The sequence below is a fragment of the Camelus ferus genome, chromosome 2 (genome assembly GCF_009834535.1).
Source record: "Camelus ferus isolate YT-003-E chromosome 2, BCGSAC_Cfer_1.0, whole genome shotgun sequence".
NCBI lineage: Eukaryota > Metazoa > Chordata > Mammalia > Artiodactyla > Camelidae > Camelus > Camelus ferus.
This window is the reverse complement of record NC_045697.1, coordinates 51,285,779-51,302,531: the sequence shown is the minus strand read 5'-3', so window position 1 is coordinate 51,302,531 and position 16,753 is coordinate 51,285,779. Positions and strand designations below refer to the sequence as shown.

Genomic DNA, 16,753 nt, shown 5'->3' with positions numbered 1-16,753 from the left:
ATAATCATTGTTTTAAAAAAGTAAAATATAACATTTTATCCACATTTTAATATCTTCTGTGGGAAAGATGACTAAAAACCAGTAAAAATAAACCACACTGCCCTCTATGGGCAATATATGGAGAGAATTAACAAAAAATAGAAAGTAACAGTAGTATAATCCATTTTTATTGGGAAATATCAGAATAAAAACAAGTCTATTTCCCCCTAAATATGAATTCATCCCTGATTTGAAGCACTGTGCTATGCATGTGGGAAATAGAAATCAAATAACAGGAAGAAACCGAAATCAGAGTTATTAAAATTAACCAAAAAAGAGAGGCAATAATGACTGAAAATAATTCCATTCTTGAGAATACAACGTGTTATTTATAAACATATACCACAAGTAAGTGTTCGAATAGCCTAAAGCAATTTGACCAGCAAGTTACTTCTGACTTATTTTATTTATCTATAAACAATTAAAACTTGAGATTTCTTTAGTATTTTTGGTAAAAAGAAAACAGCACTTATTGCCTTTTTAATTGTATATGACCTACACAGTCTCTCTGATTACATGTTGAATCAAAGGTAAAATCTTTAGTCTCCTACACTTAGAGTATGATGAAATCTTTAATCTCTTATATTTAAGTTTATGAAAAACTTTTAACTTGAACTTATGTAGTAAACATCTAAGAAACAATTTAAAGGAAGTAATAATATGCTACTTTTGTTATTAAAGATTTTGGTATTCAAAGTAGAATTAATGACCATGAATGAAAATCCTCCATGCATTTTGGCATATTTGTTCCATTTCAATTTTGAACTTTTGTTTTTGGTGCTATATTTATGACCACTTCCATATATTTTACAAAGAAGGAGACTTAGGCCCAAGGAAATATGAATTAGAAAAGTGATTTGCCATCAAGTTAATCAGTGGCATAAATATTATAAAAATCCAGGTTTCGAGATATATTATTACATGAACAGAACAGACTTTAAGCTATCCAAACCCTCAAAGTTTTACAGAAGAAATTTGTCTTTATTGAAATGTTTTTCAATAAAGATGGTACTTGATATGTCAACTCTTCATATTTTGGAATAATTCTATGTGTTGTAGGATGTTTATCAACTACGCAATCACAAAATCTCAACAGCATCCCTCTACCATGTGATACCTCAAAATGTCCTTTACCTCTAAATCTCTCAATACCCAAGGGCAGGGGATAGACACTTCTAGGAAAAATTACTGCTTTACACAAACCTACCTTTACTAATTAAGAACTGAACGGTACAAACATGACCAGCTCTTGCAGCTTTCATTAAAGGAGTTCTTCCACCTTCAGACTCATGTTCCTGTTTAAAAAACACATTTACTTGATACTTATTTTCTAGAGAACGATTGTTCTTTTTCAAGAAAATCAAAAGGAAAAGAACTGGACTAATTTTTGAATCTAAATATATTAAGTAACATGCTTTGAAGCAAATTAAGGAATACATTTTTTAATTTAAACAATCTCAAATTAGAAACATTCTATGGAAATAATTTAGGAACTAGAGTTATATTCACATGATTGTTATGATCTCATCTAAATCTATCCAGGTAATTTTTCCTCTCTCTACAAAAAGGATTGTGGAACTTCAACAGTGAATGGCACTCTAGCACAGCCTTCTCCAAAAATCAACATTATTGGCATTATCCTCATCTACTGCAATTGATTTTCTTCTCGTAAATGTGTATTCTATCTGTATGAATTTCTCTAAGTACATCACTCCCTCTCTTTACAGACTTCCCATTAACTCTATTTTAGCTTTCATAAAAATAACAAGGCTAGTGATAATTTAAATATCTCTAATACCATCAATTACAAGATATGACTAGAGATTTATGGGTCTCAAGAGAATGGATGAACCAATTGCATTATTACAATTGATATTATTAGCATAGGAAAAATGTCCCAATCTTACAGTATAAAGGTTTGAGAAAAAATACCTTTTATAAAGCATTTTATATATAAATATTTTTTACATATGATAATTTTTCTCTTAAGTCATACACTAAGTTGTTTTAATTGCAATTAACTAAGTAAGATTATATTGCTATATGTTCCACAGCCACTGTGGTAAACACTGGAAATAAAGTTGCTAGGCTGAAGAAGCTCAAAACCTAATAAGGAGAAATATGCATGTAATTAGTTAGAATAATATAATGTGCGTCGGAAGTTCTCTAAGAGTTGCACCAACACAGAGCAGAAAGAGACCACAATAGTAATCTAATTTAACCCTCTCCTCTCATAAATGAGAAAAAAGAAGTTAAATAAAATTTAAGTTTAAGAAACCAGTTAATGGAGGAGCCTGTTTTCACCTGCATGTGAATTTCTGCTATAAACTATGAACTTCCACAGGAAAACACATTGGCTTGTTAATCTCAGCCCCACTGAACACATGGATGCTTATGTCTTAACTAAAGTCTACCTTTCTTACTCCCTCACAGGCTAAACTGGAAGACTATTTTCCTCACACACATCTGCTTTATTCTTCCCTACCTCTCAGGCTGTACTCATACTATTTCTTCCAACTGGAGCATCTCTTTTGTCACAATATCGCAACACCTACCTTTCCAACCCTTACCTAGCCCAAAAACATCTGAGATGACGTCTTCACCTCTTCTGAGCTTCTTTACTCTCTGTACTTTCCCTATGACATCCTTTTATAATATATCTTATAATGACCCCAGTTTTTCAACCTTCTTACTAAATTTAGTTATCTGAGGGAAAATGTTATTTATTAAATACTTATCTTTTTAACTCCTTTATTATTTAATAATGCTCTGATACAGGAACAATTGATTTCCTAAGCTACAGTGAAATGCCTCTAAGCTATGTCTGCCTTTTTATATCAAATCAGAAAAGCTTCTAAAAATAGTTAAGTATTTAAGTGAAAATCTGTATTAATTATTAACATACTGAACTCAAAATTTCCTCTTTTTTTAGGGGGAAATTGTAGTAAATTGGATAGTACTGCTAATAAAGAATGGACACCAAATAGTGTAGGGAAAAAAATGTGCCTAAATTTAGATAAAGAATGGCAAAAAGGCCAACATAAAATTAGAAGTAAAGAAAAACCTTTTGTCTATAATCTCCATAGAATTTTAAATTAATTTCTTGTCTTAGTTTTAAATATTAAGGTTTAGAAAGTGACATGGCTTACCAGATCTGCTCCTGCCTGAAGTAAGACATCTGCTACATCAGTATGACCATTTTCACAGGCATATGTTAGTGCTGTGTCCCCTGTTGCTGTTGTTGCATGAACATTAGCTCCTGCAGTAGTGTTAGATACACAGCCTTAATAAAAGAATCACAAGACACAAAAGTGGATACTGAAATTTCTTCTAGATAAGCCATATCTTCTCAAATTAGACAAAATAGCCTTAACCATTTATACAAATAGAAAATATTGTCAGCATCTTTAAAAGCAAAAAAGAAAAATATTAGAAATAGATTACTGCTTAAAATTAAAGCTGCAGATAATTCAAACAGCAATAGGTAAATTATTTATTCAGAATACACACAAAAATTTATCACATTATTTTTCTGTACACATTGCATTATAATATTTGCACTTATATAAATCATATTAAAAAAACTTCTCCCAAAAGCAAAAATGCCTACCTGCAGCTAATAAGTATTTAACTAACTCCAAATGGCCCTCTTGCGCAGCTTCCATTAAAGGGGTAGAACATCCTAGTTCTATATCAGCTCCTGCCTTAATTAGAAAGTCAGCCACTTCCAGAAAGCCTCCACAGCAAGCCAGAGTCAAGGCAGTTTCTTGAGTTTCTTCTGTCTGTGCATTGATATTTGCTCCTAAAATAAAGATTCTAATTACTTAAAGAAAGTCATTAACTTATTCCAGAGATAAATAAAACATGATTATTTCCTAATAAACTATACTTCAAAAGTGAACATATATATTACTTTACTAAATGATAAAGTGCCTCTCGCCTACTCCAGGAGACAGTTAAAAAAAAAAAAAAAACTATCAAAACCATACCCCTGTTTGATGTACACTGCTGGAATAGGATTTATTCAGCCAGAAGATAAAAGCTGGGTGATACAAGAACTTAGAAAATAAACCACATTCCCTCATTATAAAGATTCAACATAATGAAGATAAAGATGTTGATGACAATAATAATAAATAATATTGACTATGCTATTATTTCTCAGGTAATATTGAACGCACTTTTACATATTATTATTAGCTCTATTTTATAGCTAAGGAAACTCAGGTTAATTAACTTGTCCAAGGTCATGACAACATTATAATTATCACTACTATCACCATCACCACAGCTAATACTTAACAGGCACTATATGACAGTGTTCTAAAAGCTTTATACAAATATATAATACTCTCACAACAACCCTACAGAAGAAAAAAATTGAGGTACAGAGGTTAGAAATTTGCCTCAAGTAACAAAATTAGCAAGCAGTAGGTTTGATTCAAATCTAAGAAGTCTGCTTCAAAAACTATGCTTTTAAAATTCTGTATTCTAGATACTACCTTTCAGTAAAAACGGTTTTTAAAAAATGTGCCATTCCTCTTAAATTTGTCCAAACAAAATCTTCACTACTATGATAGATATAAAATTAAGCTACAAATATGGATAGAGATGGGAGATTACTTCTAAATTTAAGGTATCTTAATACTGTAAAGTAACTCACTTTTCCCAAAAGAGAAGCCCAGTGTGTACTGAGCTCCTTGACAGCCTCTTATATGTGCATTCTTGCATTTTCATCTAGTTAGACCTTATGGCAGATTTCCCATACTGCATTTTATGGAACACTAGATACATCAAATATTTATTAATAGTGATTCTGCCCCAAGAGTCAGTCTCTCAATGTATTAGCTGCAGAAATGCTGAATATCATATACGCTCCTATATAACCTACAACCCTACCCCAGCCCTAGTCCTTATTTTTATTTACACAGCACACGTGTCTCTAAAAGCTCTATACTAAAGACATTCATTTGGTTTTGTTTATTAGCACAGTATGGGAGCTACTTTCAAAGCAAATACTTTAGTTTTTGTGATAGGACCTCATTAAAAATCTACTAGAAATAAAAATCAATGAAATACAATTTTTATAAAATTATAATCCTTCATCTTACACATTTATGCTTTAGTGTCTTGACTGGTATTGGTTACCTTGTCCTAGAAGTAATGCCACCATTTCTTCATGTCCTTCACGAGCTGCTTCCATCAGTGGTGTATAACCTTCATCATTGACCTCTTCCAGGCTAGCTCCTCTTTCAATAAGTAAAGCTGCAAGCTCCACATGCCCACCACATGCAGCCAAAGTCAATGGTGATTCAAATGAATCAGCAGGCATGTTCACTTGGGCACCACTGTCAAGAAGTAACCTAGCTACTTCAACATGGCCATCCTAATTATAATGCAATCAAAAAATTAAATCAGCACCATTAAAAAAAGGTTTAAAAATACTTTTCAGTTGCTATACACTGAAGTTTACTGATCTACATTCAAATAAGAATTAACAAATCTGCATTTAACAGTTAAGTAAGCAAGTACTTATTAAGAATTATCTATACTTTTAGTATAAAGTAGTAAGTAGAGATCGAGAATATAAAACATGTAGAAAATGATACGTTCAATCAAGAAGTTCATTAACCATCAGGAAAAAAAAAAAACAGTAAGTATATGAAACAAGAGACTACTGTGAGATAACATCAACACTACATATTATAAGCCTAAATGCTAAAAGGGTAAAGTTTAGAAAGGGAAGGTAGGATTTTCATAGAAACCTGAAGGACAAGCCAATTTATGATTAGTGAGAAAAAGAAAAATGCAGTACTTTTTGGAGCAGTGGGGGAATTGAGCATGTTGTGTTAGGGAAACGGGAAAAAAATATGTACAAAGCACTTCTTTTGTTGCTCAACATTCAAATGCCAGTGAAAATTAAGAAAAAGAAAAGAATTTCTTTTAATATCTTCTGCTTCCTTTACTGGTCTCCCTTTCCCACAGCTTTCCTAACTACTGACAACTCCAAGGATCTGTTTTCCCTTCTTTCTTCCTTTGATACACTTTTTCCTTCTATTTATTACCTCACAGACATTTCATCTTCTTTTGAACATGTCATGCCCATCTTTGTCTTGGTACTTGCCATATTACACAACTTTAATGTCCTATTTCTATGGTTACTTTGCTGTTCTCCCTCCATAAGTTTTCTCCCTCTATAAATAGTCAACTCCTACATTTCCTTTAATACCCAATTTAAAACCTTAATGTCTTAGCAAGCCTCCAAATGTCTGGCCCCTACTACTCTCTTTCATCTACTTATAATACTTATCTCCACTGCTTGCAGGTTAGGTCTACAGAACATTCCATTTTAATTTCTTAATCTACATGCAGGTCGTTTCTCTAGTAAGGGTGGCAAGGACGTTTTAAGTTCCTTCTCATGGGGATATTACTGATCTGTTTTACACACATTATGTCATTTAATCCTCACAACAACCCTAGAGTAGGATATTATCCTCATTTTAACAGATGGAGAACTTAAAACCCTCCAAGAAAACTTGTTTGTTCAAAAGAATAATTTATTGAAGCAAACACTGGTATGGCAGTAAAAAAAATGATAAATGGATACCTAACTTTTTTTTTTTTTAACTAGTAATTAAAATTTAACATCCTTTCAATAATCATTCTCTGAAGGGGAGATGAGACAAGAAACTTCAAATCCATCTGAGGCCTTTTTTATCTTTGGCATGTTTTTCTCATAAATCTGTCTATGTTATTCTGATCCATTTTTGTGCCACAAGTCACAGAGCGAGATACAGAAGTTTGTGAGTACTATTACATATTCTCAAGTACAAACTAAAAAAAGAGTTCTTAAAAAAGGAAATCAGGGCTGAGAAAAGACCATGATAGAGGGAGATTATGTAACATAAATAATATTCTAATTTCAAATTTTTCATAAATTACTGGTTTGATGAACACGTTACATTTAGTATTATGTGCATACTCTGCAGATTATGTTCTCTTTAATATCCTTGATAAACGTTTTATTTAAAAAGTCATTTTTTGTGTCAATTATGTAAAATCAGTATAGTTATGTGAGACTACGGAAATGAAGATAGTGCTGTCAAGCTTCAGAAAGCACCTCTGTTAGAAGTTAATGTTGTACAACTAACTCTGAAAACTACTCAGATAGCTAAGGTTCTGCTCCACAATAAGTCTATGATAAACAGAATCTTTGAACCAAGAAGGCACTCACTATACAATGGCTCTCTCTCTAGCTAACATATAAATATATTTCATGTATACATTTCACCAGTCTTACCATACAAGCCTCCATTAAAGCAGTGTGCATTTCATCTGTTTTATGCTCTTGATCTGCGCCTGCTTCCAAAAGAAATCGCACCATCTCTAGGTGTCCTGAACCAAAAGTGTATATGATTACTTTAAAATATTTTGAGAAGTTATATTTAACTTATAGCAATGAATTTATTAGCACAATACTAAAATCAGCCACAAGCCACCCTCAACTATCTAACACAAATTATCCAAGTGACCTTTGCTGTACTACTCCTTACTCTGTTGCCCTAGAAATGGCTGCTACTAGAAGAACCCTTGCTGCAGGTAAGCAAAGATGCCATTAAAATGCAACACCCAGAATATCCTCTCTACAACCTTTTAAAAGCCCAGGCATGCCAGTTATATTATTTATACTATGGACTAAATTAGCTTTTGTGTTCTAGTAGCCTGGGATAATGATCATCATTGAAGTTATTTCTATGAGGAAATGAGCTTCAAGTTTCAATAACTAACTCACAGACATTTTAGGAACAACCTGCTACTAAGTTAGAAACTATATATAAACATATTCTCAAAACAACACCATTTACATTTATTTATTTAGATATAAACATATACACATACACCCATACATAAACATACATACATATTTATGTAGTTCTAAATAAACCATATGCTTCAGTTCACATAAAGATACCTTATGAGTAGTTATAAAGCATATAAATTATATTTTAAAAAGGGCTTCAGATAGTAGCAAGAAACAATAGAAAAAAAGACCAATTTTTTCCCAACTTTATCTGGAATGAGCTGCAGTCAAGTCTCAATCAATTGGGACTGAGGGGAAGGAGTGGATGATGGACTCACAGATAAACAGTTAGAATAAAACTAACTTTGGTGAGAAGTATAGCATCTATCACACCTTATTTTTTATAACTACCTTATTTTTAACAAACTATCTCTCTTTCCTCTCATTCTCCCTTCCGAAAGATGCACATCAGTGTCTAGTCTCAGCCTGAATTCTATCCCTTCCCAATCTTCCCCTTGTCAATCTGTGTCCTAGGAGACTCACCAGAAATAAAAGGAAAGAGTCTCCATAGATTCTTGGAAGTAGCAGAGATGTTCTCCACCAGCTCAGTTCTATATTCAGCTTCTCTAATTAAAGCCTGCAAGCCCCAACCTCAAATGCCCCTTTTGGAAAGTAGAGGGGTAGGGGAAGGCTACAAGCAGAGAGGGAAGAGTAGTTATATATAGCCCCATCCCAAAGTTCTCTGGCCAGCTGGGTCTCAGTAGTAAAATACAGCCAGTTCCAGGTTCAAAAATATTTGTGAAAAGGTGAGAGAGCCACCCAATCAGCCTGCCCTGGAGAGGCTGCCCCAAGGCTTATTTCCTCTCCTCCCAATGAAGACCAACCTCTGTCTAATTAGTGTACAGAACTGGAGAAGTAAGAGACCTCAGCTGTGCTTCCTAAGCACCCTTAATCTGAATTATCTGTAACACCAGACACTCAGAAGTCCTTTAGAGCATATTTTCATATTTAACTTAAATTTTAGTCATTTATGTGTTTAAGGATTATTTTAGCCATGTGTTTAAATGAAATTATTCCTAAAGACCTAACAAAACCTTGGCCACTCAGAAGTAAAATGAAAACAAACAAACAAAAAAAGAAACCAACACCAGGATGAGGGAATCAAAGCCCTGGGTGCAAAATTTAAGGAGATACTCACTTACAAGCTTGTGTATGTAAAGATTCAGCCACTGAGAGTGAGTGCATCCTTAAATATTGTACCTTGCCTTGCAAGAACTTTTTATTGATGCCTCAGGGTCAAAAACTTATCATTTATTTTATGATACAAACGTGACACAGCTGCAGATCGTAGGAAATGCTAACCTGAATGGCGATGCAGACATAAAATTTTATGCAATTTGCTTTTTAAAAAGTTTCTTAGTTTAAAGCCATTATCATAAAGGTTGAGTCTGAAAACTGGCTCTGTGACTATCTTTTTAGAATCTATAATCTAGGGCATTAATTAGCTGAAGACGAAGTATCTTTTCAGTCAATTACCTTGTCCTTCCAAAAGAAGATATTTTTCTGTATTTTCAGGTGGGGTGACACCATTTAAAACACCATGTACCCTCTTAGTACAGCTATATATGGGTAGGTGTTCTCAGTGTCAACCAGCTCTTCTAACTTTATTAAACATGCTGATAATACTCTAAAATTGTTCGTTTGAATACAAACTTCCCCATCATTTTCATTTTTCTTCTCATATATCCTTTCTTCAATTTTTCTCCTTCCTGGTATCATCAGAAATAGCTAAACATCTTTTTGTTAAGAGGTCATTCTGGCTTTTATTGCATTTACTTTAAACTCACAGGCTAAATACTTCTGGATTCAATAGGATTTGTTTGTGTGAACCAAGCAAAATATTCCAACAAGTGAAACCATTAAAATATATAGTGAATATTAAAATTAAATAACTGTTTCTAATAAAACAACTGGATCGACATTCATTTTTCATTGACAATATTCATAACACTGAGTGTATATTTTATAAGTTTAATATATAAACTTTACATGTTAAACTTTTTCAAACTGAAACATTTTAAACACTAATACTTTAAACACTAAACATACTATTACCACATTTTAATTTTACTTTTTAAGTGAAAAACCATACTATATAAAGTAACTCTCATTTCATGACTTTAAAAACTTAAAAAAAATTTATTATACGGTACCTTTGTAACAAGCTAATGTAAGGGCACTCTCTTTAAATTCATTGGAATGCGTATTAATGCCAGCCCCATTTTCTAGCAGCAGTCTAGCTACTTCCACATGTCCAGCACTTCCAGCTTCCATAAGAGGAGTATGACCATTTTCATTATGGTCCTCAATACTAGCACCGGATTCCAAGAGCACCTTTACAACATCTACATAACCTCCAGCACAAGCATATGTAAGTGCTGTGTTGCCTATTTTAATGAAGAAAAACAAAGACATTAACATAAGATACCAAAATAAAACAGGTTTATTTATACCATCAAGAAGAAAACTGAAATGGGAGACTATAACCTTAATAAATGTAGATATTAAATATATAATTCTTTTCTTCATTGCATTTAATCTTACTGAAATCAACTCCCTATTCTTTCAATTTAAAATCAGGGTCAAACACATATGGAAAATCAGATACACTTATCACAATTGTAGAGCTATAAAAAACACTGAGCAATTCTGAAGCTAACTTTCCATATGAGAGAAAAGTTATGTTCATTCTAACTTTAATCAGAGAAATGTTTCCCAAGCTTTTTTTTTTAGGATTGTAATTATTCATCATATATACATATACCTCATACTGTTGTTCCTTTTAATTACATATTTGTTTTTACTACAAGTTTAAACAACAGTTAACTGATCAAAATTAAAATAATTTCAAAAACATTCCCTTAAACATCTCCCATGTTACAGGGAGAAATAAAGTAAACTTCTGGGTAAAAATAAGAATTTCTAAAAACCCACTTAAACTAGAACCTGCAGACCTTTAAAATTATTTAAAATATTAAATAAATTTGAAAGTCTTACATGAAGGAAGTGCACAAACTATATTTTCATATATTTTAGAGCTTTTATACAAATCTATCTATGTCCAAGTTTGAAAGAAAAATAAATTGGTTTAGACTAACATGTCCCTTGTAAGACGCAATTTTTCATTATACTTTCTTCTTCTGCAGGCCACAATTTAATAACACCTGCCTTTTGTTACATATCCTTCTTATTCTATTTTCCCTTACCTTCTCCCCTGATAAATAAGAAACCTGGGTTCAAGAGCTGTAGCTTACACTTATCTACTTTCAAGAGGATGGTCCTTCTCATTGGGCCAGTGTTTAATACAAAAGGACCAAAGCCAAGTAATTGCCCTCACACGCAAAACTGGAGAAATGTCAATTCAAAATACATTCTATATACTTTAAATCCAATGCACAGACTTACACAAATGTGCAGCATCGATAATTGCAAAAGCATCACTAATTATCACTTTCATGTGAACTAATTACTACCAAAAGGTGTTCATATTTAAAAACTGAAAAAGAAATATACATAACCTGTTGAAGACTGTGCATTGACATCAGCTTTATGAGCTAGCAGCAACTTCACAATTTTGACATGTCCTCCATTAGCAGCAGCCATTAAAGGTGTAATGTCACCTTTGATTCCCCTATCTTCCACATTTGCATGCATTGCCAACAAAACCTTATGAAAGAAAAATTTTAAAGGGCATTAGAAAATGGTATCATCAACATTTATTATATACACATATTTATGTAAACACCTACCTTGTCATACTATAGTAAAAGAGCCAATAAACACAAAATGTATCTAACAAAACTACTTGTTGAAATGAGCCTGATAGCTGGTTTTATTATTTCCTTAAGACAGATTAAGATAAAACAAAGCAAAAAAAAAAACAAAAAAACAAAAAAACTGTGAGCTTTATTTTGATAACACAAACCTGTGCAAGCTCATAATATCCAGCAGAACAAGCTAAACAAAGGAGGCTCTCCCCTTCCTCGGTGTGTTCATTTACACTTCGCCCTTCAATCAGTAACTTTCGCACAGCATTTACATCTCCTTCTGAACAGGCTTCTGCCAAACTGCGGCTATTAGGGAAAGAATATTGTAATATCAGGATATAAAAATATTAAAAAATTGCCCAGCATAAGTATTGATTTTTGAAGTTAATCTGGAGAGTAGTGCTAAATGAGAAAAATTATTTCAGCATTATTCATAACAAAATGAAAATATAACAATTCAGTTCACTGAGTTTTAAAACTCTACATATAAAAGTCACTGAATTAAAATGATCAATATTACAAAATGTTTTCAGTCATGCAACTGACAGATAAAGTCCAATTTACTATAAGTGGGGAAAAAAACCAAAATTTTAAAACAAAATCGTGTAGAAAACCACATGAAGAAAATTCAAGTTTTAATTACACTTGTTTGTTCGGTAACTTGAAAATTTCTATAAATTTAATAAAATGGGTAAAACTTGTACTAATTATAAAGGCCCATCTGGGCCCTTCAATCAAGTAAAGGGAAATGAGACAGAAAAGTTGTGAGCATGCAATTTTGACTGATATATGAATAACTGATAAGGAGATTCTTTCTTCGAAGTATTTACTTATGCCATCATGTTCTGGGAAAGTATGAAAAATATCCAGGTAAGGCAAAGGCTTAATTCAAGCAAAAGGAGAGTGGGAAAAGTGGTGAAACAACAGAAAATTAGACTGAAAATAAAGTGTTTGCCCTGTAAACCTCCCAAAAGAATTCCAACTATGGACATTTCTAAGGATTCTTTCACTTTGGGATAAAATTCATTCTTAGCAAAACACTAAATCCAGTTCTTCTTTTCTTTTGTTGCTTATTTGGTTTTTTGGTGAGGGAGGTAATCGGGTTTATTTATTTATTTTTACTGGAGGTACTGGAGTTGAATCCAGGACCTCATGAATGTTAGGCACGCACTCTACCACTGAGCTACTGCGCCCTTCCCCCTAAATCCAGTTCTCTTAATTAACATTCTTTTCATTTCAAATATACTTCAGTTCTTACATCCTCCTCTTAAAACATGGCCCTGTCACTTTAGGTACTAAAGGTATCCATGGATACCTCTTTTCTATACTCTACCACCCAGATTCAGCATATCATCTTTAGCCCAGATTATGGCAGTCTCCTACGCAGTCTCCCTGCTTATACCCTTGCTGTCCTTCAGGCTCTTTTCAAAGAAGCAGCCAGGGAGAGCCTGTTAAAAAGAAAGTAGATCACGTCACTCCTCTCTTCAGAATCCTCTATTGGCCTCTAATCTCATTCACAATAAAAACCAAAATCCTTATAAGATCTGTCCAATGGTAGGATTCCATACTCCTCCTTTTACCTCTGTTTTCATCACTTACTATTCTACTATTCTTACTCTTTCCACTTTAGCCAAATTGGCTTTTCTGTTTTTCATTAAAAACGTTAATTAAAGCTGCAACTGCAAGATTTATGTATCGGCTGCTCCTCTGACAAGACAGCTTCTCTCTCAGGCACAACTCACTGCCTTATCTATTTCAGGTCTGCTAAAAAGCCACCTTTTAAGTGATATGTAGATATTAAATATATAATTCTACCACCGTATTAAAAATGCAACATGATCTCCAATCCCAAACACTGCCTTAGCACTTCTCCGTTCAATTTTTTCTGCCCATAATCATTATCATTGTATGGCATACTATATATTTTTACCTACTTGTTAATAACTGTACTGTCCCCCTACTAAAGTGAAAGTCTCAAACAGCACTCAGTACTTTGTCTCTTAATAGCCGATTTTACAGGCACTGATAGTCTTTAGACCCATTGTTCTTTATCACCTTTTAGTAAGTTTAGGACAAATCCTTTCCACATTTCCCATATAAGAACATACTTTTCCTCCCTTTCAAGTGCTTTCTCATTCTCTCTCTCCCTCAGGCACATACCCTCCTCTATTTTTCCATTTGAACTTTCATTCAATTTCCTTGTATGTATTAGCTTTAAAATATCCTTTCAGGAATTACTCTAGCAACAGCTGAACTTCAGAACTTGTGAGAAAAGGTTATGTTAAAATTTATCTGGCACATGGCACCACACTTAACTAATGTAAAATCTGGCACATAGCACTCACTGTACTCCGTTGTTTCTCAAGTTTTGCTGAACAAATATGACTCACAAACACACTCTGCTGTTTTGCTGATCACCTCTAGTATTTTCAATGCCAAAGAATCTATCATCTTTATTTTCTTATTCTATTTCCCACTTGAGCTAGCTTTAATATACTCTTCAAGGTGTTTATGATTTTCTCTCTTGCCAGTCTCAAAAGGCACCACATCAAAAAATATCTGGAGAATATCAATAATATTGTAGGCTAGTTAAACTGAACTTTAACTAAGGAATAAAACTGAAGTTAAAAGGAGAGTCAATCTATGAGAAGAATGGTAAAATAAATTCATAAAAACACAAAAAGTCAGATGAATGAAGATGAACACAGAGCCAAAGGAAACAGCAAATTCATACTCCTGCAATGATATAAACCTCTCTTTTATGGTCTTAAAAATGTTATATAGAAACATTAATTATACAAAAGACAATTTTTGAAAGCTATTTTTTATTCTGTAAACTCATACATGAAAGAATACTCCAATTTTCTATTTAAAAGCAACTGCTAAAATACATTTGGTCCTTGAACAACACAAGGGTAAAGGGTATCCATATTCCATTCAATTGAAAATCTGCAAATAACTTAGTCAGCCCTCCATACATGTGGGTTCCTCCATACATGTGGGTTCCTCCATATCTGTGGTTCCTCTATATCCGTGTTTCTGCCTCCATGGATTCAACCAATCACAGACTGTGTAGCAATGAAATATTTACTAGTGAAAAAATGAGTGTAAGTAGACCTACGCAGTTCAGATCTGTGTTGTTCAAGGGTCAACTGTAAATAAAATGGCTTCTTTTTAGCTAGAGAAAAAAAAAGCCTCTGAGGAGTGAAGAAATTAATATGTACTAATGATTCTTTTCCAGCTGCTTTCTTGGCATATTTTTCACTATACTATTCATAACTGTTTTACATATGAGATGGTGTGATTTTTATTGCATAACATCATCAGAAAAACTTAAAAGGTCAAGTCACAAAATATTTATTGAGCCCTTATTAACCATAAACTATTATATAAAAGGAATTGTAGGACATACAAAAATAAAGTCTCTGGAACTCAATTACATTCAAGTTATGGAAACTAGATCAATGACTTTTTTTTTAACATTCATAAAACAAACAAATAAAAACCTTGCCTTTTAAAATGGTCAGAACTATGCATATGAATTAGAAAATGCCATGACTAATTACAAGTAATTTACTTCTTTGTCACTTAAACCTTTAAAGAAAACAAAACCTAAATAAGCAAAAAGTCCTTTATAACATAGTGGCTAAGACGTCAGCCTTGTAGTCAGACAGACACTGCTGTCCCAGCACTGCTACTTATCGCCTATTTGATTAAGTTACTTCTTTTCAGCTTTTCATTAGTAAAATGGGAATAAAAACAAAATCCATGCTAAGGCTTTTTGTGAGTATAAACAAGATATCACATGTAAAGTCGTTAGTATAGTACCCGGCACAAAATATATGCTTAGCTATTTTTATTATTTTTAAGAAAATGTTTTTCTATTGATCACAGTGAAAATATACTTACTTGTCCGACTGCCCTGCATTTGCTGTGCTTTCAGCTCTCATACGGGTAAGCGCAGCAGCAGCTTCATCCAACGCACAACTAACAGATGATGTCAACCTCCGAAGCACTTCAGGATCTGCAAAGGCTTTACCATCAGCCGTAGATAATTTGCCTATTCCTATTATATTATTTTCACACCAATTTGGATATACCCAAAGGGAGAAATAAAGCAAAATTCAAGTTACTTAACTCAATTTATGTTAACCTTCAAATGATAACACTGGACATACATATTATCTGGTCATAATCTTTTGGGAAATGACTGTTTCACAATTCTCTCATAATCTTATTCTTTCCATGTGGTCCATAAGTGCTTGACCCTGTGATTCTCTGGTTCTAAAATGGGTCAACTGAGTGTCCTCACTCAGACTTCTGCCATACATTTGTGAGAAGAACCTATGTTCGAGGGTTGCTAAATTGCTAAGATGTGAGTCATGAGGTATTTTGCCACTTTTATCACCACAAAAAGAAAAAGACTACCCAAAATAAGTCAACACAGAAGAGAATAGAGAAATAGAAAGGGTACAGTTCTGACAGTTATATTTGACTCACTGACACTAGCAGTGCCAGAAGCCAGCGCCATCCGTGTACTTTTGGCAAATGCTCACTTTCATTTAAGAATGTTTAGTTGGGCTACTACCACTTGTAACCAAAAATGGCCAGGTAAGACATTATAGGCTATATATAAGATAACCTATCTATGAGTACCTATTTGCTTCAAATTATGACTACAACTTATTATATACCCAAAATCATATCTAAAAGCACTGTATTTAAAAACATTCAGAATAGCAAAATAAAAAAATTTCAAAAGCAGAAATGGTTAGTTACCATGAACATGAAACATAACTTGCTGCTATTCTAGATATCACTATAAAGCAAGCTTATCTCTAACCTTTATTATTCTAACTCAGTGGTACTTAATCCAGTCTGTCCATCAATGGAGACTTTCAAAAATAGAGAGGCTGAGCGCTCCTATACCTAAAGATGCAATTCAGTAAGTGAGGCCTAGATATCTACACATTTTAAAGACTCTAAGGAGATTCTGATGCACAGCCAGGATTAAGAATCTTTGCTTTAACTTGAAGATAGGACATCTAATGATAGGATATTACAGAACCCTGCTAATCAACATGTG

General features: G+C 33.2%; 1 protein-coding gene across 8 annotated transcripts in view; it reads right to left on the bottom strand.

The window, feature by feature from the left end:
* The window catches only part of ANKRD17 (ankyrin repeat domain 17), a 155,634-nt gene that overhangs the window by 60,846 nt on the left and 78,035 nt on the right, over nt 1-16,753 (bottom strand). For 5 of the 8 annotated variants that reach the window (XM_014562566.2, XM_032458168.1, XM_032458185.1 and 2 more), the window contains exons 3-11: nt 15,577-15,733; nt 11,826-11,973; nt 11,419-11,566; nt 10,054-10,287; nt 7,340-7,434; nt 5,188-5,425; nt 3,650-3,841; nt 3,189-3,322; nt 1,247-1,334 (exon numbers count right to left, since the gene is read on the bottom strand). In XM_014562566.2, coding sequence (XP_014418052.2) covers nt 1,247-1,334; nt 3,189-3,322; nt 3,650-3,841; nt 5,188-5,425; nt 7,340-7,434; nt 10,054-10,287; nt 11,419-11,566; nt 11,826-11,973; nt 15,577-15,733 — 1,434 coding nt within the window. The remainder of the gene's footprint in view (nt 1-1,246; nt 1,335-3,188; nt 3,323-3,649; nt 3,842-5,187; nt 5,426-7,339; nt 7,435-10,053; nt 10,288-11,418; nt 11,567-11,825; nt 11,974-15,576; nt 15,734-16,753) is intronic. The other 3 variants (XM_032458169.1, XM_014562567.2, XM_032458199.1) reach the window with 1 other exon arrangement.